Source organism: Lolium perenne, chromosome 2 (assembly GCF_019359855.2).
Source record: "Lolium perenne isolate Kyuss_39 chromosome 2, Kyuss_2.0, whole genome shotgun sequence".
Classification (NCBI taxonomy): Eukaryota; Viridiplantae; Streptophyta; class Magnoliopsida; order Poales; family Poaceae; genus Lolium; species Lolium perenne.
In genome coordinates, this window is record NC_067245.2 from 307713637 (window position 1) to 307739929 (window position 26293).

Consider the following 26293-nt stretch of genomic DNA (forward strand, 5'->3'; position numbering starts at 1 on the left):
CACACAATTAATTAGTGGAAAATTAGTCCTATACAATTAAATTAGTTCTATTCAGGTGCTTTGTATTGTTTAATATTTCTCTTAATGACATTTTCTTGTTCGCAAAAATACATAGTTTTAGTCCATACTAGCAAAGCCTCTAGATTTCAGGTTGATAAAAATGAGAGTTTTAGATAAGAACAATTGATGAGAGCGTCCCTTTACTTCTATTGTTGAAGGAGGATGTGAAGCCCAATTTCAAGACTCTATCGACCTAGAGGCTTGCTAAGGAGGCGACTGAACCATGTAGATATTTGAGTTGGTTGCGATTTCCATTTGTGTCTATGTTATGTTTAGTCAGGTCATGCTATGTGCCATTGGGATTTTATTTTGTGTTTTGGTTGGGCTATCCAATCGAATAGTTTTTTAGCCTCCTATGTAAAAATAATACAGCTATGGTTTAGGAAATTTAGAATTTAGAGGGTTAGGCATTGAGTTGTGGTTCAGGGTGAAGCATCCCTCCGAGAACGCCGCCACCGTTTATCTAGATTTAATCAAGATTGTGTGAAGGTTCCTGTGTGCGTCAAGAATTATTATGCTTTGAGGTGTGTTGATCATCATCACATTGCTTGCTGGAATTGGTTTCTCTTTTTCAGGTTACGTTCATCACGTGATTGGAAGATTTATTTATCTTGTTGACTTTGTATGAAAGATCGGGCAAAAATTTACGGATCATCTAATTGATCATTTTCAAAATAAATTAAATAGAAAGTAGAGTCATGTTTCTGCAAAGTTTTAAAATGAGGTTTCTAACTTTTTTAGAAAGGAACCATGAAGCTTGGGATCTCTAACTTGACCTTATATAGCGTGGGCTCTCTCTTTCAAGAAATGTAACTCTCACTCGTGTGTGGAAAATCATGGATGACTTCTGGTCATTGTTCTTTCTCATGGGCCTCTTTTTTTTTTTTTTTTTTTGCAAAACATGGTATAGGCAGAAATGCTCATATACACGTACATACACTCACCTAATTTTTGACTCAGTGTATAGTCGACCAAAGTCGATGTATAGTCGCCATAAGTCGTTGTACCGAGTCACCGTGATTTTGGAAAACAACTCGACGACTATACATCGACTATACAGTGACTCAAAAACCATTCACTCATCTCTATGAATGTATGCACGCACACCCTGGCTCTATGAGCATCTCTGAGAGACTGAGTTCAAAAAATTGATCCGACGAGTCTTGAGATTGACGAAGTCACCACATATGTCTCGCTATCAACGAAATATCACCTTCCACTAACGAAAAATATTCTTCCTTTTCATAAGACACTAAAGTGAAAAACCTGAGGTTTAAACTCAGGCTGGGTATCACTTCCCTCTTAACCATCCAACGAGACATTGGTTCTCGCATCTCCTTATTATGCGGGTTGTCTATTTTACTTTACTTTATTATGTAATTATTAAGTTGCTTTCAGGGCAGAGAGAAAAATTAACATTTTCCCCTATCTCTGGTAAATCGTGTTTTTTAATAGAAAGAAAAATTTGGTGACAAAATCGTGGTGCTCTACAAAATAGATTTTTTTTGAGGGAAATATAAAATAGATAGACTACTGAGCCCAGCATGAAGCCATGAACCCAAACACCATGGTATGGGCCTGTAAATCCCCTGCCTCTCGAGCTCTCCCATTGCCGCCGATACGCAGAGCGCACCGCCGTCGCCGCCGGTCCGGAATCCTCACACACGCTCCACGTCTCGCCCAGTGCTCCCTTCCTTTCCCCACCGGAACGATCCGCTCGGCGCTTTCGCCCGTCCTCTCTCTGCCGACTCCGGCCAGCCGTGCTCTTGAAGCCAGCCGTGCGCTACCGTAGCCAATGGCTCAGCTCGCCGGAAAGCGCGGGCGCGGCATTGGCCGGCTCCACCTCCGCTCCTCCTTGCGGAAGGGGACCAAGGACGCGGTTGCGGCGCCGCCCGCACGTCTCGCAAACCCAAGCTTGTGCGGAAGGAGGTCAGTCTGATTATTCCTCCATTTCGGTTCGAAGTCTGAACGTGCTAATTTGACGTCACATGCTCCATCCGCTTAGTTCAATTCTGCCACACAGTTCGTAGCCATAATGTTGAACCCAAAAGCCATCATGCCTACCCTTGATGACGGACAGAAACAACGAGTATTCGTGTACGAAATCAAGCCACTTAGAGCATGTCTAACAGGCCCCGTATAACCCGCCCACCCCGTAAAATTCCGGCGACATACGGGGCAGACGCGGTTTGGGCCGTCTAGCAGGCCCCGTATTCGGGCCGCCCCGTTTCGGCGGAATACGGGGCCCAGGAAATCGGCCCCGTCGCCCCGTACATATAGTGGGCGCAGGTGCGAGTGAGGGGTTAACCCCTCACTCGCAACCCTAGCTCCGCCGTGCGCCGCCGCCTCCTCCTCCTGCTCCGGCGAGCAATTAGTCGCTCCCCCGCGCCGCATTCCACCCGCCGCCACCTGCATGGACTCCCGCCGCCGTAGTAGAGCCTCTCCGGCGAGCGGATCGAAGCGATCCCGCTCGCCGGACACCGTGGAGGAAGCCTGGCGGCTCAAGTGCAAGCTTTCCGCCGCGGGGAGCCGTCGCGCGGCCTGCAAGTACGCCGGCGCGCTGTACGTGCCGGATCCGCTCCGGGAGTACGCCGCGGGTGGGCGGTGGTACCGGCAAGACCCGCCGCTCAAGCCGATGAGCGGCAAAGCCTTCGAGAAGTGGCGCGCGCAGTGGCAGCGCGACCGCGCGGCGATGGCGGCATGGAGGGCGACCATCGGCAGCACCAGCGGCGGAGGAAGCGGAGGCGGCGAGGAGGAAGAGGAGGCGGCAGAGGAGGAGGCGGCCTTCCGCCGTGCGGTGGCCGAATCCGAGGCGGATGCCGCCGAGAAAGCTCGGGCGGAGGCAGAGGAGCAGGCGGCGAGCGGGAGGCGCGGGAGGAGCGGGAGGCGCAGGAGGAGGCGGCCTCCATCGCCTTCATCCCCTACGTCATCCTTGACGAGTAGACGTAGGTTGATCCGTAGTTAGATGTAGTATGATCCGTAGTATGATCGGAATGTATGTATGATCCGTAGTATGATCAATGAAGATGAACTTCCCGGGGTTTTTATTTTTGAAAATACGGGGCGAAATACGAGGTCTGCTAGACGGAATGGCTCGAAATGGAGCAGTTTTTCGATACGGGGCGAAATAAGAGAGTTATACGGGGCAGGGGCATGTTAGACATGCTCTTAGCTGGTTTCAGGAACAGATTCACACGACAGACATCAACCGTGTCAGTATCACACATTCATAACAAGAATCCTTTTCAGAGAGGATGCACATAAGGCCATGATAATAAATTAACCACGTTTCCAGCAGAGAGCAAACTCAAGTTCATCGAACTAAGCAATAGGGTAACAACGACGACGACTACGTTGCAATGCACACTAATACTGCAATACATATACAACATCTCATGGTTCTTCCTAAGCCTGACAAGAACACAGCTAAACAAGCAATGATACACGCTTAGTTTACAGACACAAAATAAATTTACCATGAATTGATTTTACCATCTTCTCTGTCAACTAAGCGCTTCGGACCACCTTTGGATTCATTATGGCGTCTCTTCTTCTTCCTGTCAGAATCCTCTTGAGCAAGTTAGTGTTCCCCTTCTGCTTGCTTGGAACAATGGCAAGGGATGCTACCTTGGGAGCAGCTTCGTTCTTGCGGGTTCCACTGACTCTGTACGGTTTCGCGGGTAGAACAACTGGCGTTGGGTGAGAACCAGATGATGATTCCGAATTGTCACATCCCTCGTCAGCAGAAAATTTTCTTTCATGTGTTGACCTTAGTTCTGTGCATATGATCTCCTTGGTCTTCGGGGAGCTGAGGTAATCAGATCCACCGTCATCCACAGCTAGCATCTCATTTAGTGATTGAGACCGAGGTTTTCGCTCACGGTGAGCTGAGGTTGCATCCTTTGGTGATGCAAGTGCTTTTAGTTGCTTTCCCAGGCTTAGGATAGTCTCCTGACACTCGATGAGCTTCTCTGATGCCGTCGAGATCTCTAGCTGCTGTGAAAACAAGGTGATTAAATGTTAAGCTTAAAACATATTTACTTGCACTTTTGCCCTTTCTCAACCTCAAACACATAAAAGGCTGAGATCTCTTTGTACCCCTTCGTAATGAAACTTATGAAGGGGTATGAGTTTGGGGGGGGGGGGTGGGGGGCCAAGAGGGACACACTGAAGCATGCCTAATTTACTTGTAGACTTTCAAACTGAAGATGACACATGGGCTAAAGATCCTTCAAACTGGGGTATAGTCAAGAAACCACACAACAGAATACTGATTATAGATCTAAATACATGTTCAGTTATTCTTATTGCTCGAGATGGTCTTTTGCCATCATATATATGATCACAAATTTGTAACATGCAAAAATGGCATAAAGATAGTGATATGTTATGTTCCATTGCCAGAATGAAACAAAAAATGAAGCAAGAGTATTTTTCATTTTAGATTTACTTATTTCCTATACAAAATATTAGGTTGCCTTTCTATTTACCAAGTTACATTTGAGGTTTGCATGCAACTAAGGTTAGTACTACAATAAAAAAATCAATATAGTCTTGCGAAAATAATTATGTACATGCATACATATTGCGACAAGAACATCACAACAATGAAGCAAATTTCTTACATAATGGTGAATTCAAAATATGGCTTTCCTTCCTTTTAAAATAAAACTAGAACTAAGCAAGCTTTGAAACAGCAAAAAAAAGTAATACGTGGATATTACCATGTGTAGATTTTTTTCTTCGTTTCCGGGAACACATTTTGGGCCCTCTTTAGTGGAGTAACTGCTTCCCTGTAGATTGCTCTTGTTTACCTCAGAGTTACAGATGGGTTTGTGTTTGTCAAGGTCACTCACTGTTGATTCACAGTTAACACTTTGTGCATTTATTTTTCCTGTTTCCTTCAATGCATTAAGTTCTGCTCGCAAACTTGAAGATTTTCCTTCCAATTCGTGGGGATTAGAGACTGGCACTTCATTCGTTATACTGCGCGTGTCATTATCAGCTTTAAGTCCAATATCCACGTGGCTTGAAACAGAAATTAGTGACATCTGCACGCTATTTGGGGTGCTGGGTTCATGTACGCCATTTGTGGTTTGGATTGCTATTTGCTTGGCTGCAACGGCGTCAAGCCCGTCGCTGCTATCTAACTCCAAATGATTTATGATAGTTTCCCTCATGTCTGGTACATCTTGGAGCGAAAAGCAGTGGTTGATTATCCAATCCAGTGTGAGGTTCACTTCAAGAACAAATCTTTCGGCATCGGTATTCCCATACATGAGCTCATTGCATACAACAATGAAATGTCGCAGTACACAAGTAAGTTCTGATGTTTTCCACAAGAACGCATGAGCAAAATAACCATCTATAGCTGTGGACTGATCACCCATGTTGTCACCAGATTGCACGAATTTTCTATTGTGATCCTTTGACGATCTCTGAATAACTCCCTCGACAAGTTCAATTAACTTAACGAGTCCCTTCTGAATCTTGTATTGATGAACTTGATCGTTTGTTTCATTCGGACCATCAACTGGAACCAGCTCTTTGCCTGCTGATTCTATTGCCTCTCTCTTTGCATCATACAATTTTGAAGGTTTATTGTCACATACCATCGCTAGCCTTTCTATTTCTTCAAAGTCATCCATGAAACTCATGTCTGATACTCCTGTGCTCTGACAAGAAGGTGTGGTCAGCTTCCCCTTCTTGAAATGTTCAAGTTCAGAAATTAAGGCTGACGCCCATGAACCTGAACAGCTGACGTTATCTTCATTGCAACCATTTTCAGAGATAGATGAAAGAGGGTTCTCAGCCAGTGCAGGACTTCTTTTTACCAGTTCTGTGGCAGCCTGATCGCCTGATAATTCTTCAAGTTGAGCTTCAACTTGGGAAAGTTTAGAGTTTGCACGAGCAAGCATAGTACGAGAAAATTGAAGTTCACCATCCTTTCTAGAAAGTGATTCCTTCATGGATTTATTTTGATCTTCCATCACATGTAGCCTTGCAAGCAAAGAAGAACTTGAATGTGATGCGTCAGAAAAATTCTGTACCGGATCATATGAATTGGATGATGCCGGAGAATTTAACTTCCCCATCCTTGTCTGAGCTATATTGTTGCCCAGTGTTTCAACTTCACTTCTCATTTTTGCAATGGCAGCTGGTCCTGGTAGCCTTTTACGTACCATTGAACGCAATCTCTTGCATTCTTCTTCTAGCTTCGTAATCTTCCTTACATTTTCGAGATGTTGCTTGTGTGAAGCATCAGCTGATTTGAGATTGCACTTCCTTTCCTCACTTCGAATATCAAGTTGCTTCTGCAGCATACAAACCTCATATCTAAGAGAAGAATTTGATCTCTCTGTTGACTCTAGCTTTACCACAAGGTCCTTTAAGTCTGACTCTTTCACTGCATTTAATTCAGTTAGATCTAAGATGACTTTCTCTTTTGCTAAGAGGATTTCAGATAGTCTGCTATACTCATCGTCCAAACTAGCAATTATGTTTTGTTTCTCTTCTAAATTTTCTTCCAGCTTATGAACTTTATCCTTCTCACAAGAAATTATTTTAGCAGTATCCTTTATCAATAACTCCCTCTCTACCATTGTAACATTTAGAGCCTCATCAAGCTGACAAATCCTTTGCTCAACTGTGGCTTTCTGGTGTAGAGTGTCATCAAGTTCTGTCTTGGTAGCTATAGCTTCTGCTTCTGCTTTCTCCCAGCCTAGAAGAACATTTGTAACCAGAAATGGCTGGTCAGAAATGTAATAACCAACATTTATCATACATGCATCAGGAAGTTTTACTTCTAGAATGAACAGATCATATGTTCAACTAATGGACCAGGAACATGTGGGGAATGGTAGCAAAATGAATAGAGTAGTACCTAGTATGGCTTCTTCAGCTACTTTTGCTTGCTTGGCTAAAATAACATCTTTGTCAAAGCATTCAGCCTGAGCAAATGAAAGTTGTTCTTGTAAACCTTGCAAGGATCTCTCCAATCGTGCAATCTTCTCCTTCAGCATGGAAATAAAGTTGAAGTTCTTGAAATGGGTTAATTAATAAGTACCAAATGAGCTTGTAAATCTAAATGTGTAGATGGTGTACCTCCTGTTCCCTCTCTAGTATATTGGATTTGTTCTTTGCTAAAACTGTCCTTTCTGATGCTTTCTTTCTCCAAAGCCATGTTTTCTGGTCCATCAATGGATGCTCGATTTTCACCAATAATCAGTAATATGCAAATATTCCCTAGAAACCAGAAGTAGATGCAATATTAGTGTCACATATTTACATCAGGTAACATACATGGTGCTACTTCGGGAAAAGAATCACAAAATGCGCATCACGTCGACTTTGCAAAGTTGTTCCAACAATGTATGCAATAGATATACCAAGGTTAATCTTTCCCCAGTGAACTTTATGCACAAATGTTTCGATTCCACGATTTCTGTTCTTTGGCACTTTGTTAAAATGTGTTGTTTGCTACTACTACAAATGTGCAACTATGGGTACCTAATCCACCGAGCAAGATTAACAACTCTTTCTTCTTCTGCCAGCTGCAATTTCCTTGAGTTCTAATACAGAAAGCGACACCCAACTAAAAAAGAAGCAGCCGAGTATATTTAGGTTTGCTCAGTTATATCCCCAGTGCACCTACCACTTGCTCCAAAAGGTTAGATTCTTAACCAAATGTACTACGTTTCCTCCCAAAGAGTTAGCACAAAATTAGCCATCAGATTGTCTCTTCTTCCAGAACTCAAGTAGTGGCCGCCCACTAGCATTGATCCCGAACCGTGAGCAACCTACCAGTGAAGCCTTTTTAAAACCGGTAGGTACATAGAACATCTAATAATGTGAGCCAAGTGCATTGTCCCACAAGTCAAAATTAGTAAACGTGTGGTAAAAATAGCATGCAAGCAAGTGCTTCTCCTGTCTCCAATATTACTACTAGTACTAGCTGAGTGCTTCTGCTTTGTGTCAACAACATTACTAGAACTGTCCATACATTTATGTGATAAGGATGGCACCCAACGCAAGTACCCCTTTCAGCAAACTATAATTCAATGTTACAACCCATTAATGAATCTGCTACGCTAATTGGGACTCAGGACCAGACTGATACTCTCTCTATACACTTGTTTCTGCAGATTGTCTACATCAACTCGCAAGGATGGGAAGGGGAACAAGACTGGAGAAAGGAAGAACGCCAAGCAAGCAACGAAAACCTCACTGGCAATATCCACACAAATTGATTGTTCTAAGCTAGGAGAAGAAGTTGGTTTGGCAACTAGCTAGAACCTTGTCCATGCAAGCAGCTAGGTATCAGCAAGTGCGGCGAAGCAACTGAGCCAAAACCATCGCCATCTCAGTAGCACCAAACCATAACCCCCTAGCTCCAGATATCCCCATCGTTTTCCCAACCACCAAACATGGAAATATCAAAAGGATAAGGGAGGAGGAAGATTGCAAGAACATGAGAATGGCAGCAGTGAGGTGAGCTGAACTGACCTCCCAGTGACAGTGGGTAGTGGCTCTGCTGCGGCTTACCAAGAATGAACTGCTCCTGCCGCCGCTGGGTCACCTGTGACTCTGTGGAGGTTGTGAAGGCATCCTATGGATTGAGGGAGAGAGGGTTGGTGACTGTTGATGACAAGGACACAATTGGTGCAAGGAGGAAAAAGTTGCGCTGGTATAGGAACAAAACTGTCCCAACTTTTTTTGTGGGGGCAGGGGCTGGGTCTCCCTAGCAAATAAAGGTATTCCTGGGCCCTTGAAATGACGCAATTGCTATATGTTACTACAAAAGTTACCTAAAAGAAAGTAAAACATCATGGTGTCTCGAGTCTCGGCAACGTCCGAGGGCTGTGAACGAAGTTGATTGCGTGAGATTGTTTACTGCGGAGGCAGCATTCAAGTGTCGGCGGTGGCGGTGGATATGAGAGTTCCGTGCAACACCGTTCAGCTCTCCATTGATTGATTGCTTTTGTTGTTATCTTGTTTGGGTTATGTGGTCGATTTGGTCAGCTAGCATGCATCTATTTCCTCCCTCCGTTCTGATCTGTTCTACATTCTAGTGGTAAGTATCATATAGTAGTATCATGATATTTGTGTATAATACTATCTCTATAGTGGGTAGTATTATACAGTACTATCATAGCAATGCTATATTTATTGTTTTTTAGAATCTCAATGCAAATTTGTGTCCAAGATTTCTTTGGCATTAAATTTTCTTGTGATATGTGCTATGATACAGTATCCACCTATATTACTCTAATCTCCTCGATCTCTCCTCCTTAATTAGCTGCCACACCATCATTTTTGTGGGACCAATATGCATGATACTAGCACTATGGCCAGCCTTAGTACTACTCAATCCAAACTACATTGAAAATAACAACAACCAATAAAGAGAGCAAAACTATTTCGTTTTCAGTGTTGTTGTTGACTAAAAGCTAGAATGTAGAGTACTTCAGAAGAAATTTTGGGGCTAAATTGTAGACTATTTCAGGACGGAGGGAGTACGAGTTACTAGCTAATAAATGAGTTAGCTAATACTAAGTGTAGTAGATAATTTAGTGTAACATGATCAAGGGAGTATACATAAGTTTACTGTAAAATGAATTCCATATTTGTATTAGAGTGATGTTTTGGCTCTTGGGTCTATATGATCCATTTATTTTAAAATGCATCTTTGATATATTTTGAAATATTTTAAAAAAATCAAACGAAAAATTCAAGTGGTCATCTTCACATGCGCACAATGTCTTTCCGTGAAAAATCGACTTGTCGTTTGGGCTGTGTAAAAAGAACAAAATGTGGTGCTAAAAATAATGCTTTTTGTGAGACACCTTTTGTATTTTTTACATTGACCATAAAAATTATTGTTTTTCGCGAAACTATATCAACACACATAGATTGTCGAGTTGTACATGCAAAATTATTAGAAATTTTTTAACAATTAGAATTTTTTTTGGGTGGAGGGAGCATATACATCTAGGAGCAGAATTGAATTTTCATATTAGTATGCTGTATTCAAATGAGTATTTTATCTACATAAGTTCACGGTGATTTCTCCTCAAATGTGTAACTAATAATAAATGAGTAGAATAGTTCTCATAGTAAACTTTGAAAACTTCAGAAATAGGCTACGTTCAGACAACATTCATCAAAACATGGTATCACTGAAAATAGGGGAATGTTGGCGCAATTTGTTGTATTGTACTCCTCCTTTACTACATTGGAAGCGTACAGCCCAAGCTAGTATAAATGCCATCGGCGCATCAAACCATTTTGTCGGCTTGTCTATGCAGGGCCCTCTTCATCAACCTTATTTTTCTTCGAAGGAAGACTAAAATGTGGTCTTATCTCATTAACTAAGAAGAGAATTGCTCGGCAACAATTGTTTGGGCGAAAATCCTAGGGTTTAACTGTCCTCCGACGGCATAGTCGTCTTTAGTCTCTCTATCCCTAATGGCGTGATCTCTCTGATTTGTAGTCATGGCGATATAGAAAGGAGAATCAAGTAGCGAAATAATGATTCAGAGGATGATCTGCTAAGCCGCCTCAATCTCACCGAGGAAGACGAGGATGAGTTTGCTTGGGAGGAAGAGTTGGAGGATCACCCAAGAAAGCGGCGATCACCAAGGTCCATACCTCGAGATGGTTTAGCCCTATCGCCTTGCATGTCGATATGCATTCGTCATGGAACCCGGCGAAGGATGTGGCGTCGAGGAAGATTCAAGACAATCTATTCATGCTTCAGTTTACATGGTTGGGAGATTGATGAGCGCAGATTGCACACCGTTGGGGAATCCCAAGAGGAAGGTATGATGAGCACAGTAGCAAGTTTCCCCCAGTAAGAAACCAAGGTTTAGTCGACCAGTAGAAGAAAGGCGCGACTTCTGAAGGTGTTGCTAGCTGATTTGTGGCAAGACACACTACCGGCGTCAGCAACAACGTGGAACCTGCACACAACACAACCAAAATAGTTTGCCCCAACTTACAGTCAGGTTGTCAATCTTACCGGTTTTGCTGAACACAAAGGATTAGACGTATAGTGTGGAAAGATGATGATTGCTTGCAGTGAAATTAAATAGAACAATGTTTGCAGTAAGTAAACAGAACATGATGATTGTATCAGTGTAAAAGAAATGACCGGGATCCACAGTTCACTAGAGGTGTCTCTTCATAAAGATAAATAACATGCTGGGTGAACAAATTACAGCTGGACAATTGACAGAATAAAGACCATACATGACAAGATGATTACTATGAGATTCGTTTGGGCATTACAACATAATACATACACCGTAATCCAACTGCGTCTATGACTAATAATCCACCTTCCGGTTATCGTCCGAACCCCTTCCAGTATTAAGTTGCAAGCAACAGATTATCGCATTAAGCAATGTGTGTAAAGTAAACAATAGAATTACCCTTGGATAAAATATTGTTTTTTCTCCCTAGTAGCAATAGTATATCTACAATCTTAGAAGTTATTGTCACTCTTCCAGAAAACTAGAGGCATGAACCTACTATCGAGCATAAATACTCCCTCTTGGAGTCACAAGCATTTACTTGGCCAGAGCAACTACTAGCAACGGAGAGCATGCAAGATCACAAATGACATATGATAAGTATATAATCAATCTCAACATAGTATTCAATATTAATCAGATCACAGCAAACACAACATGTAGCATTACATAAAGATGATCTTGATCATGATAGGTAGCTCACAAGATCTAAACATGAGGCACAAATTGGAAAAGATAACCATCTAGCTACTGCTATGGACCCATAGTCCAGGGATGAACTACTCACGCATCACTTCGGAGGCGGGCATGGCGATGTAGAGGCCTCTGGTGATGATCTATGATGACCCACAAATATAGGGGATCACGACAGTCTTCGAGGGAAGTAAAACCCAAGTTTATTGATTCGACACAAGGGAAGCCAAAGAATGTTTATAAGCTTTAACAAGTGGGTTGTCAATTCACCTGCACTTGAAAATAGATTTGCTCGCAACAGTTTATCAGTAGTAACAGTTTTATAGCAGTGGTAGTAGTGAAGTAACATCAGTAGCGAAATAAAAATAGCAGTAGCGATGATTGCAGTAGACAACATGATTAAAATATTGTATGCACAAGGATGGATGAACGGGTGTTGCATGAATGAGAGAGTCCATGTAATAGCAAGACATAGGCATTGCAAGTAATAATGATAAAAGCATCCTAGCATAATATAACCCTAGGTGTGTGTTCCTATTTAGTCGTGCGTGCTCGCAATGAGAAACTTGCACGCCATCTTTTTTCCTACCAGCCTGTTGCAGCGGGGCCTCTGGGGAAACTACTGGTAATTAAGGTACTTATTTTAATGGAGTACCAGAGCAAAACATTAACATTCCGTGAACACACGTGATCCTCACATCATAACCATCCTCTCCGGTTATTCCAATTTAAAGCCACTTTGGGCCCTCGGGTTCCGGACAACAATATGTGTATACAACTTGCAGATATGATAAAAAATAATAATTATCCTCATGAATCAATAACATGTTCAGATCTGAGATCATGGCACTCAGGCCAAAAGTGACAAGCATTAAGTATAGCAAGTTGCAACAATGTCAAAAATACTAACAACGGATACTGGGCATTGTGCCCATAACAATATTATAGCTATTACATGACCAATCTCATCCAATCCCTACCATCCCCTACAGCCTACAGCGGGGAATTACTCACACATGGATGGGCGAATCATGGATGGTTGACAGAGAGGCATCGATGATCTCCTCCAAATCCCCGGCCCGGCAGGGTGCCAGAACGGAGCTTCTGGTTCCCGGATTGGGGTTTCTGGTGGTGGCGGAGCAGCGGAGCAGCGGAACTCTTTCTGGAAAAGCATCGAACCCCCCTCGGTTTTCAGGTCCAGGGGCATCTTATAGTGCGAAGGAGAGGCTGAGGGGGTGGCCGAGGCGGCCAGACCACCCCTTGGCGCGGCTAAGGTCTGGCCCACGCCAACGGTAGGTGTGGGCCCCTCGTGGCCCCTCCGTCTCGTCTTCCGGCTCCGGGAGTTTTCAGGTGAAATATTGGTTTTTCTATATTTTCCGGGAATTTTTCTGAAAGTTGGATTTCTGCACAAAACAAGACACCAGAGAAATTCTGCTGAAAACATCTGATACGTCTCCAACGTATCTATAATTTCCGATGTTCCATGCTTGTTTTATGACAATACCAACATGTTTTGTTCACACTTTATATCATTTTCATGCATTTTCCGGAACTAACCTATTAACAAGATGCCACAGTGCCAGTTCCCGTTTTCTGCTGTTTTTGGTTCCAGAAAGGCTGTTCGGGCAATATTCTCGGAATTGGACGAAATCAACGCCAAACCTCCTATTTTTCCCGGAAGCGTCCAGAACACCGAAGAAGAGTCGGAGAGGGGCCAGGGGGCCACCACACCACATGGCGGCGCGGGCCAGGCCTAGGCCGCGCCGGCCTAGGGTGTGGCGCCCTGTGTGCCCCCTGCGCCGCCTCTTCGCCTATAAAAGCCCTTTCGACCTAAAAACGCAGTACCAATTGACGAAACTCCAGAAAGACTCCAGGGGCGCCGCCGCCATCGCGAAACTCCAATTCGGGGGACAGAAGTCGCTGTTCCGGCACCCTGCCGGGACGGGGAATTGCCCCCGGAGCCGTCTTCACCGCCATCTTCACCGCCATCGCTGCCTCCATGATGAGGAGGGAGTAATCCACCCCCGAGGCTGAGGGCTTCGCTGTAGCTATGTGGTTCATCTCTCTCCCATGTACCTCAATACAATAATCTCATGAGCTGCTTTACATGATTGAGATTCATATGAGTTTGTATCACAATTTATCTATGTGCTACTCTAGCAAAGTTATTAAAGTAGTTCTATTCCTCCTGCACGTGTGTAAAGGTGACAGTGTGTGCACCGTGTTAGTACTTGGTTTATGCTATGATCATGATCTCTTGTAGATTGCGAAGTTAACTATTGCTATGATAATATTGATGTGATCTATTCCTCCTACATATGCATGAAGGTGACAGTGTGCATGCTATGTTAGTACTTGGTTTAGTCCTTTGATCTATCTTACACTATAAGGTTACTTAAACATGAGCATTAATTGTGGAGCTTGTTAACTCCGGCATTGAGGGTTCGTGTAATCCTACGCAATGTGTTCATCATCCAACAAGAGTGTAGAGTATGCATTTATCTATTCTGTTATGTGATCAATGTTGAGAGTGTCCACTAGTGAAAGTGTAATCCCTAGGCCTTGTTCCTAAATACTGCTATCGCTACTGCTTGTTTACTGTTTTACTGCGTTACTACTGCTGCAATACTACCACCATCAACTACACGCCAGCAAGCTATTTTCTGGCACCGTTGCTACTGCTCATATATATTCATACCACCTGTATTTCACTATCTCTTCGCCGAACTAGTGCACCTATTAGGTGTGTTGGGGACACAAGAGACTTCTTGCTTTGTGGTTGCAGGGTTGCATGAGAGGGATATCTTTGACCTCTTCCTCCCTGAGTTCGATAAACCTTGGGTGATCCACTTAAGGGAAAACTTTCTGCTGTTCTACAAACCTCTGCTCTTGGAGGCCCAACACTGTCTACAGGAAAGGAGGGGGAACGTAGACATCAAGCACTTTTCTGGCGCCGTTGCCGGGGAGGAAAGGTAAAAGGTACTCACACTCCGGACCTCGGCTACCAAGCTATTTTCCGTCGTCGTAAGTACTCAAAGCTATTTCCTTTAGATCCTGCAATTGCATCTTTTTGTTTCTTGTTTATACTAGTTTGGCATAATGGACAAAAATGAGCTTCTATTGCTATTTCCTGATTTAAAATATGGATTGTTTGATGCGAAAATTAAAAAACTTATGGAATCTTATTTGCATGCTGGTAGTAATATTAGTATGAACGCTTTGAACACCATTGTTGATAATGATATAGAAAGTTCTAAGCTTGGGGAAGCTGGTTTTCATGATCTTTTTAGTCCCCCAAGCATTGAGGAGAAAATTTTCTTTGATGATACTTTGCCTCCTATTTATGATGATTATAATGATAGTAGTCTTTTGTTGCCACCTGTTATGGAGGATAAATTTGATTATGATTACAATATGCCTCCTATATTTGATGATGAGAATAATAATGATAGCTACTTTGTTGAATTTGCTCCCACTATTACTAATAAAATTGATTATGCCTATGTGGAGAGTAATAATTTTATGCATGAGACTCATGATAAGAATGCTTTATGTGATAGTTATATTATTGAGTTTGCTCATGTTGCTACTGAAAGTTATTATGAGAGAGGAAAATATGGTTGTAGAAATTTTCATGTTACTAAAACACCTCTCTATGTGCTGAAATTTTTGAAGCTACACTTGTTTTATCTTCCTATGCTTGTTACTTTGCTCTTCATGAACTTGTTTATTTACAAGATTCCTATGCATAGGAAGCATGTTAGACTTAAATGTGTTTTGAATTTGCCTCTTGATGCTCTCTTTTGCTTCAAATACTATTTCTTGTGAGTGCATCATTAAAACTGCTGAGCCCATCTTAATGGCTATAAAGAAAGAACTTCTTGGGAGATAACCCATGTGTTATTTTGCTACAGTACTTTGTTTTATATTTGTGTCTTGGAAGTTGTTTACTACTGTAGTAACCTCTCCTTATCTTAGTTTTGTGTTTTGTTGTGCCAAGTGAAGCCTCTAATCGAAGGTTGATACTAGATTTGGATTTCTGCGCAGAAACAGATTTCTATCTGTCACGAATCTGGGCTGTTTTCTCTGTAGAAAAATCAGAAAAATATGCCAATTTACGTGCATGTTCCTCAGATATGTACGCAACTTTCATTAGTTTTGAGTTTTCTGATTTGAGCAACGGAAGTATTTATTAAAAATTCGTCTTTACGGACTGTTCTGTTTTGACAGATTCTGCCTTTTATTTCGCATTGCTTCTTTCGCTGTGTTGGGTGGATTTCTTTGTTCCATTACCTTCCAGTAGCTTTGAGCAATGTCCAGAAGTGTTAAGAATGATTGTGTGACCTCTGAACATGTGAGTTTTTGATTATGTACTAACCCCTCTAATGAAGTTTATGAGAAGTTTGGTGTGAAGGAAGTTTTCAGGGGTCAAGAGAGGAGGATGATATACTATGATCAAGAAGAGTGAAAGCTCTAAGCTTGGGGATGCCCCGGTGGTTCACCCCTGCATATATCAAGAAGACTCAAGCGTCTAAGCTTGGGGATGCCCAAGGCATCCCCTTCTTCATCGACAAATTATCAGGTTCCTTCTCTTGAAACTATATTTTTATTCGGTCACATCTTATGTGCTTTACTTGGAGCGTCTGTATGCTTTTATTTTTGTTTGTGTTTGAATAAATTGGATTACATCATGCTTGTGTGGGAGAGAGACACGCTCCGCTGGTTCATATGAACACATGTGTTCTTAGCTTTTAGTATTCATGGTGAAGTTTCTTCTTCGTTAATTTGTTATATGGTTGGAATTGGAAAATGATACATGTAGTAATTGCTATAATGTCTTGGGTAATGTGATACTTAGCAATTGTTGTGCTCATGTTTAAGCTCTTGCATCATATGCTTTGCACCTATTAATGAAGAAATACATAGAGCTTGCTAAAATTTGGTTTGCATAATTGGTCTCTCTAAGGTCTAGATAATTTCTAGTAGAGTTTGAACAACAAGGAAGACGGTGTAGAGTCTTATAATGTTTACAATATGTCTTTTATGTGAGTTTTGCTGCACCGGTTCATCCTTGTGTTTGTTTCAAATAACCTTGCTAGCCTAAACCTTGTATCGAGAGAGGAATACTTCTCATGCATCCAAAATCCTTGAGCCAACCACTATGCCATTTGTGTCCACCATACCTACCTACTACATGGTATTTTCCGCCATTCCAAAGTAAATTGCTTGAGTGCTACCTTTAAAATTCCATCATTCACTTTTGCAATATATAGCTCATGGGACAAATAGCTTAAAAACTATTGTGGTATTGAATATGTAATTATGCACTTTATCGCTTATTAAGTTGCTTGTTGTGCGATAACCATGTTCACTGGGGACGCCATCAACTATTCATTGTTGAATTTCATGTGAGTTGCTATGCATGTCCGTCTTGTCTGAAGTAAGAGAGATCTACCACCCTATGGTTAAGCATGCATATTGTTAGAGAAGAACATTGGGCCGCTAACTAAAGCCATGATCCATGGTGGAAGTTTCAGTTTTGGACATATATCCTCAATCTCATATGAGAAAATTATTAATTGTTGTTACATGCTTATGCATAAAAGAGGAGTCCATTATCTGTTGTCTATGTTGTCCCGGTATGGATATCTAAGTTGAGAATAATCAATAGCGAGAAATCCAATGCGAGCTTTCTCCTTAGACCTTTGTACAGGCGGCATAGAGGTACCCCTTTGTGACACTTGGTTAAAACATGTGCATTGTGATGATCCGGTAGTCCAAGCTAATTAGGACAAGGTGCGGGCACTATTAGTATACTATGCATGAGGCTTGCAACTTGTAAGATATAATTTACATGATACATATGCTTTATTACTACCGTTGACAAAATTGTTTCATGTTTTCAAAATAAAAGCTTTAGCACAAATATAGCAATCGATGCTTTCCTCTTTGAAGGACCATTCTTTTACTTTTATTATTGAGTCAGTTCACCTATCTTTCTCCACCTCAAGAAGCAAACATTTGTGTGAACTGTGCATTGATTCTTATATACTTGCTTATTGCATTTGTTATATTACTTTGCATTGACAACTATCCATGAGATATACATGTTACAAGTTGAAAGCAACCGCTGAAACTTAATCTTCCATTGTGTTGCTTCAATGTCTCTGCTATGAATTTATTGCTTTATGAGTAACTCTTATGCAAGACTTATTGATGCTTGTCTCGAAAGTACTATTCATGAAAAGTCTTTGCTATATGATTCACTTGTTTACTCATTGCATTTACATTGTTTCGAATCGCTGCATTCATCTCATATGCTTTACAATGGTATGATTAAGATTATGTTGGTAGCATGTCACCTCAGAAATTATCTTTTATCGTTTACCTACTCGAGGACGAGTAGGAACTAAGCTTGGGGATGCTGATACGTCTCCAACGTATCTATAATTTCCGATGTTCCATGGTTGTTTTATGACAATACCAACATGTTTTGTTCACACTTTATATCATTTTCATGCATTTTCCGGAACTAACCTATTAACAAGATGCCACAGTGCCAGTTCCTGTTTTCTGCTGTTTTTGGTTCCAGAAAGGCTGTTCGGGCAATATTCTCGGAATTGGACGAAATCAACGCCAAACCTCCTATTTTTCCCGGAAGCGTCCAGAACACCGAAGAAGAGTCGGAGAGGGGCCAGGGGGCCACCACACCACATGGCGGCGCGGGCCAGGCCTAGGCCGCGCCGGCCTAGGGTGTGGCGCCCCCAGGTGCCCCCCTGCGCCGCCTCTTCGCCTATAAAAGCCCTTTCGACCTAAAAACGCAGTACCAATTGACGAAACTCCAGAAAGACTCCAGGGGCGCCGCCGCCATCGCGAAACTCCAATTTGGGGGACAGAAGTCGCTGTTCCGGCACCCTGCCGGGACGGGGAATTGCCCCCGGAGCCGTCTTCACCGCCATCTTCACCGCCATTGCTGCCTCCATGATGAGGAGGGAGTAATCCACCCCCGAGGCTGAGGGCTTCGCTGTAGCTATGTGGTTCATCTCTCTCCCATGTACCTCAATACAATAATCTCATGAGCTGCTTTACATGATTGAGATTCATATGAGTTTGTATCACAATTTATCTATGTGCTACTCTAGCAAAGTTATTAAAGTAGTTCTATTCCTCCTGCACGTGTGTAAAGGTGACAGTGTGTGCACCGTGTTAGTACTTGGTTTATGCTATGATCATGATCTCTTGTAGATTGCGAAGTTAACTATTGCTATGATAATATTGATGTGATCTATTCCTCCTACATATGCATGAAGGTGACAGTGTGCATGCTATGTTAGTACTTGGTTTAGTCCTTTGATCTATCTTACACTATAAGGTTACTTAAACATGAGCATTAATTGTGGAGCTTGTTAACTCCGGCATTGAGGGTTCGTGTAATCCTACGCAATGTGTTCATCATCCAACAAGAGTGTAGAGTATGCATTTATCTATTCTGTTATGTGATCAATGTTGAGAGTGTCCACTAGTGAAAGTGTAATCCCTAGGCCTTGTTCCTAAATACTGCTATCGCTATCGCTTGTTTCTTGTTTCTTTGCGTTACTACTGCTGCAATACTACCACCATCAACTACACGCCAGCAAGCTATTTTCTGGCACCGTTGCTACTGCTCATATATATTCATACCACCTGTATTTCACTATCTCTTCGCCGAACTAGTGCACCTATTAGGTGTGTTGGGGACACAAGAGACTTCTTGCTTTGTGGTTGCAGGGTTGCATGAGAGGGATATCTTTGACCTCTTCCTCCCTGAGTTCGATAAACCTTGGGTGATCCACTTAAGGGAAAACTTGCTGCTGTTCTACAAACCTCTGCTCTTGGAGGCCCAACACTGTCTACAGGAAAGGAGGGGGAACGTAGACATCAACATCGTTAGTCCGTGTTAGTTTTATTCAAAACACACAAGATAGAGGGCAAACAACAACAAAAGTATTCGGGAAAGTATATACGTTTTGGACGTATCAACTTCCCCCAAGCTTAGCTTATTGCTTGTCCTCAAGCAATTTAGTGACAATTGAGTGCAATAAAAGAAACTTTCACGAACCTATTTGCTTCATATGATGTATATATTCTCACTACATGATCAAATGCTCATGCAATTCATAATAAGAAGCGTGCAACTAAGAATACTCAATAGTTATGCAAGTAATGAAAGGATACCAACAATAATAAGCAACATGAAACATAAATATTTGCATGTTTGCAATGTTCATAATATGATATGTGACATAGGCATCCCCAATGAGCCTGCCAAAGATAGTACCCGGGGTTTATTGAAGGCCCACTACCCGAGGAATAAGAAGATTCGGAAGCCCAAGATATTGTTAAGGAAAGCTAGAGTTGTAATAGGAAGCATTATTTGTAATCTTGCGGGATGAGTTAGAAACCTTCCCGGACTCTGTAACTTGTACAATATGAATCCCTCGGCTCCGCCTCCTATATAAGGGGGAGTCGAGGGACAAAGAAAGGATCGAATCATTGTTTCTCAAACCCTAGTTTTATAATCGTCGAGTACTTTTCGGCTGAAACCTTCGAGATCTACTTGCCCTCTACTTCCAACTAAACCCTAGTCTACAACCCGTAGGCATTGACAAGTTAATACCTTGTCAATTGGCGCCGTCTGTGGGAACTAGAGGCGTCAAGGATCCGATCTCGATGGCACGTTTAAGATCGTCGACTTCATCAACCGCAAGCAACGCGATGGATCGAGGTAAACAGATCGCAACTGGTCTTGTCGATTTTGTTCCTCACCCGCCCTCCCGTTTGGATGCATATGCGTATCTGGAGGAGCCTATGGAGATGACGTTCGGAAGATTTCACTTTCGCGTCGAGAAAGAGGGATCATATCGTGTCGAAATTCCGATTTCGTCGGGATCGTCGGCGGTCGATTCCGATTTTTCAAGCTATACATCGTCAACCGAATCAGGAGAGGAAGAAACTTCATCGTCACGCTTCATCAGCACCAGGGCAAGAGAAAAACTTGCCAAGATCTTCAGCGACATGTCGTTTGAGTCATCTGCGGACTCCTATATAAGCGATGGCTCAAGCAGTGTCAACAGCTACGACTTCATCGACAAATCTACTACAGTGGGCAAGGTCTTCGCCAATCTTCATGATGGTGTCACCAAACCCAACATAGATCTGAATACAAAGTATCATCAGATTTATGTCATCGGAGAGCCAAGTCGTGATCAGGAGGAAACATCTGAGGCTTTCGATGATTTGGGAAATCCATACGTCGATCCCTCTGATTTGCGACGAGGCCTAGGCAATAAATATATCGGGCCACCGCCGTGAGACAGAGTCCAACTTCCGCAAGCAGCATGGGATAGAGCCGCAAGGGCTATGGATGGCTCAGAACCAATGGCCACCACAGCCACGCCAGAAGAATTACAAGCATATCAATATAGGCTCGCACGAGCTGCAAGGGAATTGGAAAAACAGACAGCTGAATTAAACAGAAGAAAGGAGGCAGCCTCTGCATCAAGTAGGCGCAGGGCAGAGCTGAGTCGACAATCTAGAACTTCGGGTGATAGCCACAGGGAAGCTCGGAACATAGCAAGATCAAGGTTACAAAACGTACCTGAAGGAGAAAGAGAGCACTTGGTTCAAAACCTCGACATGTCTTTTATGTCGATAGACACGAGAGGAAACATCATCCCCAAGATACCAGAAGCTGGGTATATGGCGACACAAGCTTTCATCCTTGCATCCAGACCACCCCCAGGAGATCCAAGGGAGGCATTGTATAACATGGCAATGGCAGGAGTTGGAGCCATGGGGACGGCGTTTGTATCAACACCTCCCGAAGGAACAGCAAGGCAAAATAGTCCACGACCTGCGGCAGCAACAACAGCAGTTCCTGAAGGACCAAGTGGAGCAAGGGACACGGCAGCACAAGCAAGGGTTGACAGGGCGCGACAAAGCAGAAGGGAACATCGGCAGTCCCCAGAGCTAAACGACGAGGATATGTGTGGTTTACCATGCTTCACAAGGAGAGTTCGAAAAACTCGAGTCCCTTCGGGATTCAAGTTACCTGATAACTTCAAGAAATTCGACAGCCTTCAAGATCCAGAGGATTGGCTAGTTGATTATCTCGAGATAGTGAAGCTCACAGGAGGAACCAGAGCAACAGCTATGCGAAGCATCCAGGTGCATTTGAGTGGAGCCGCACGATCTTGGATAAAGAAACTTCCTCCAGGATCTATCGACAGCTGGGATAGCTTCGAGGACGTGTTTGTCAAGAACTTCCGGTCCACATGTAAAATGCGTCATTAGAGGAGCTGAGAGCGTGCCGACAAAAGCCAGACGAGCCAATGAGAAAATATATCCAAAGGTGGAATATCATCAAAAACTCGGCAGAAAATATATCTGACGAGAGAGCAATAGATGTGTTTGTCGCAGGGATCAGGCGTGGAGATTTTGTCGAGGATTTGGGGAGGACCAATCCAAAGACAGTATCCGCGTTAATGGAAATAGCAAACAGATGGGCAGATGGAGAAGATGATGTTCACAACAAACGGCATAGGTCGCCAGAGGAAGACCGCGGTCGAAATTATCAACCAAGGCGACGATTTCCTCGGCAGTACTCGAGCTATGACGCTCCAGGTCAAATCTCGGCTGGCTTCCGAGCAAGCGCCGGAGGAAACAACAGAGATGATTAGCAGAGAAGCAATGAGCAACGAGGCGACAATAGAGATGACTCTCGAAATAATAGGCAAAATAGCGGGCCAAGGTTTCAGAGACCTTTCGTGTCTCCCGAAGAGATGATGAACATGCCGTGTCAGATGCATTTTTTCCTCGACAGCAACGGAAAAAGACAGTCAGGACATCTGCAGAAGGATTGTAGAAATTTCCAGGCAATGCTAAGGTATGCAGGGCATGCTAATGCTCAGGCGGCACATAGAAATCCTCGAGAACCCAGGAGTGAGATTCACTTGCCACCGCCTCCCGCGATTACGGACGACAATCGACATCAGCTCAGAATAGCGGCAGCACCTGCACCACCGCCTTATGTTGATCCTAACTCTAACGGAGCGGTCTCGATGATTCAGAAGGGAAGGCCATCCAACAGAGCTCAGAAAGTAATCTCGCGACAAGTGTTCATGGCAGAAAAAATGCCTCCACCAACAGTCGGGTATCTTAATTGGTCAGGGCAAGACATTGGCTTCACCATAGCGGATCATCCACAGCAAGTTCCTCGACCAGGGCAGTCAGCACTTATCCTACCAGCAGTCATCGCAGGGTTCGACGTCTCTCGCGTGTTCATAGATGGCGGCAGCAGCTTAAACCTTATGTATGCAGATACACTAAGGAAGATGAACATATCCCTATCAAACCTGAAGCCAACAGACACGAGATTCCACGGTATCACACCGGAGAAGCCAAGTTATCCGCTGGGGAAGAATAATCTCGACGTTCAGTTTGGGACCCGAGAAAACTACAGAATCGAGAACTTGGAGTTTGAAGTCGTAGATTTTCCGTCACAGTACCACGCTCTGTTGGGACGACCAGCATATGCTAGATTTATGGCAGTGCCACATTACACGTACCTGTTGTGGAGGATGCCTGGACCTAAGGGACCAATCACAGTCAAAGGAAGCTTCGCCCTAGCCGATAAATGTGATAAGGATTTTCATCGAATATCAGAAACTTTCGGGATGCAAGCTGAGTATTTGGCATCAAGGCTCATGACTGACTACGACGTGCTGCCAGACGTTGGAAGGCCAAATAAGGAATCAACTTTCAATACTGAGAAAAATTCTAAGGAGGTGCAGATTCACCCAACGGATCCAAAAAAGACAACATCCATCGCAAAAGACATGGACCTCGCATAGGAAAGCGCGCTCGTGGAGTTCCTCCGTGAGAACTGGAAAATCTTCGCATGGTGTCCAGCTGACATGCCAGGAGTACCCAGGGAACTTGCCGAGCACCACCTAAACTTGGATCCTTTAGCGAGACCAATCAAACAACCATTGCGACGTTTTTCGGAACCAAACCGCAAGGCTATGCTGTCAGAAATTGATCGACTGAGAGAAGCTGGTTTTATCAAGGAGCTGCATACAGAGGCCACATGGGTAGCAAATCCGGTGTTGGTGCCAAAGAAAAACACTAAAGTCCTTCGCATGTGCGTCGACTTTACGTGTCTCAATAAACATTGTCCAAAGGATCACTTTCCCCTCCCAAGGATCGACCAAATTATCGACTCCACGGCAGGATGTGAACGTCTTTCCTTCCTGGACGCATATTCTGGTTATAACCAGATTAGATTGAAGGAAGAAGATGAAGTCAAAACAGCGTTCATCACACCTTACGGCGTGTTTTGCTACAGAACAATGCCCTATGGTCTGAAAAATGCGGGAGCAACATATCAGAGGATGATGCAGAAGTGTTTGGCGACACAGATTGGAAAAAATGTGCAAGTGTACATCGACGATGTCGTTATAACGTCAAAAAAGGGGGCGACGCTGATCGAGGATCTCAAGGAAACCTTTGACAACCTCGACAAATTCTGCCTCAAGCTGAACCCGATGAAGTGCTCCTTCGGCGTCCCAGCAGGAGAACTTCTTGGGTTTTTAGTTTCAGCAAGAGGGATTGAAGCAAATCCCGACAAAATACAAGCTATCGTAACAATGAGGAAGCCAACAAAGTTGAAAGAAATACAGCAATTAACTGGGCGAGTCGCAGCTTTAAGCAGATTCGTCGCCAGGCTGGGAGAAAAAGCGTTACCATTCTACGCTTTAATAAAGGAAGGGGAGAAATTCCAGTGGAACGAATAAGCCGATAGAGCTTTCGAAGACCTGAAACGCACAATCTCGACACCACCAATCTTGGTGGCGCCGAAGGAAAAGGAACCACTCCTGCTGTACATTGCAGCCACACCCCAGGTGGTTAGCACGGTGCTAGTTGTCGAAAGAGAAGAAGAAGGAAAACTCCATGGAGTGCAAAGGCCGGTATATTTCATCAGTGAAGTTTTATCGCCTTCCAAACAGCGGTACCCGCAGTACCAGAAACTAGCATATGGAGTGATTACAACGGCAAGAAAGTTGCGCCACTATTTTTCGGCACACCCGATAATAGTAGTCAATGAAGCACCGCTCTCAAATATACTGAACAATCCAGAAGCTACAGGGCGTGTCTCCCTTTGGGGAATAGAACTTTCCCCTCGGGACATCACGTATGAAAAAAGAAAAGCAATCAAGTCGCAAGTTTTGCCAGATTTCATTGCAGAGTGGATGGAGCTGCAAAACACGGGACCCCCAGATTTGTCGAGAACTTGGACTATGAACTTTGATGGATCCAAGAGAGTAGAAGGAGCTAGCGCAGGAGTAATACTTATATCACCCGAAGGCGACAAGTTAAAGTATGTCCTACGGATGACGTTCCCAAACGCATCCAACAATGAAGCAGAATACGAAGCCCTCATACACGGGATGAAGATGGCGAAAGCTTGCGGCGCAACTCGATTAAAAATCTTTGGCGACTCACAATTGGTGGCTCAGCAAGTTATGAACCAATGTGATGCAGTCAATGATAGCATGATAGCATATAAGGAGGTGTACAATGAGCTTGAGAAGCTGTTTGATGGATGCGAGGTAAATCACATCAGTAGGTTGAGCAATGATGAAGCCGACGTTCTCGCAAACATCGGGTCGCAGTGCCTTCCAATCCCGCCAGGCGTATTTTGGGAAGAGATAGCGGAGAGATCCACAAAGCCGAAGAAGGCGCAGAAAAAAGCAAAGGAAGAAAAAACTTCGGCGCCCCTCAAAGAAGCCGTGGAGGACGAAGAGGACCAAGAACTTGTGATGATGGTAGAAGTTCCTTGGATGCAAGCGTACATATCGTATATCCTTAGAAAAGAAATACCCGACGATCCAGTTGTGGCAAGGCGAATTATTCGACGATCCAAAGCTTTCACAGTGGTCAAAGGGGAGTTATACAAGCGAAGTATTTCAGGCGTTCTGCAAAGGTGCATCACACCCGAAGAAGGAAGGATAATCCTAAAGGATGTGCACGAAGGAATATGTGGTCACCACACGAGCAGTCGAGCTATTGCAGCCAAGGTTTTTCGGGCAGGATTTTACTGGTTGACAGCAATCGAGGATGCAAAAGAGATAGTACGAACCTGCGACGCGTGCCAAAGGTTCGCCGCAAAACCTCACTCTCCGGCGGCAGAGCTGATGCCAATACCACTGTCATGGCCCTTTGAAAGAACATCTCTCACATTATGTTTTGTGTGTTTGATGTCAATATATGTGATACACTAATGTTTGTTTAAGTGGTACAGGGATTTCATAGATTCATATTTATGTGTGTTGGATTTGGTCGGTCTGTCAAAAGTTAACAGCAAAAAGATGGCCAGGCCGGATAATCCGGGCCGGATATTGTTGAAATATCTGGCCCCCTGTTTTTGGCTAAGTCTTCGAGGGAAACGGTGCGATAGGGGCCGGACA

At 43.5% G+C, this 26293-nt stretch overlaps 1 protein-coding gene across 3 annotated transcripts; it reads right to left on the reverse strand.

The window, feature by feature from the left end:
• Positions 1 to 3315: 3315 nt before the first annotated feature.
• On the reverse strand, positions 3316 to 8704 carry LOC127336900 (filament-like plant protein 7). 3 transcript variants are annotated; one of them, XM_051363765.2, is made up of 5 exons: positions 8566 to 8704; positions 7165 to 7305; positions 6944 to 7067; positions 4785 to 6781; positions 3316 to 4056 (listed from the first exon to the last, which is right to left on the reverse strand). In XM_051363765.2, exons 2-5 carry the CDS (start codon positions 7255 to 7257, stop codon positions 3568 to 3570), a joined length of 2703 nt encoding a protein of 900 aa, XP_051219725.1. In that variant the 5' UTR covers positions 7258 to 7305; positions 8566 to 8704; the 3' UTR covers positions 3316 to 3567. The 3 variants fall into 3 exon arrangements, with proteins under 3 accessions (XP_051219725.1, XP_051219724.1, XP_051219723.1); XM_051363764.2 differs by having other exon boundaries at positions 3316 to 4053; positions 6944 to 7073; XM_051363763.2 differs by having other exon boundaries at positions 6944 to 7073.
• Positions 8705 to 26293: the final 17589 nt, after the last annotated feature.

Bases quoted from the DNA above. Each gene is read 5' to 3' on its own strand.
- LOC127336900 (XM_051363763.2), bottom strand. From the start codon at position 7,257: ATGGACCAGAAAACATGGCTTTGGAGAAAGAAAGCATCAGAAAGGACA. The intron at 6,782-6,943 runs GTACTACTCTAT...ATGTTCTTCTAG, and splicing joins AGCTGAAGAAGCCATACTAG to GCTGGGAGAAAGCAGAAGCA. The intron at 4,057-4,784 runs GTAATATCCACG...TTGTTTTCACAG, and splicing joins AAGAAAAAAATCTACACATG to CAGCTAGAGATCTCGACGGC.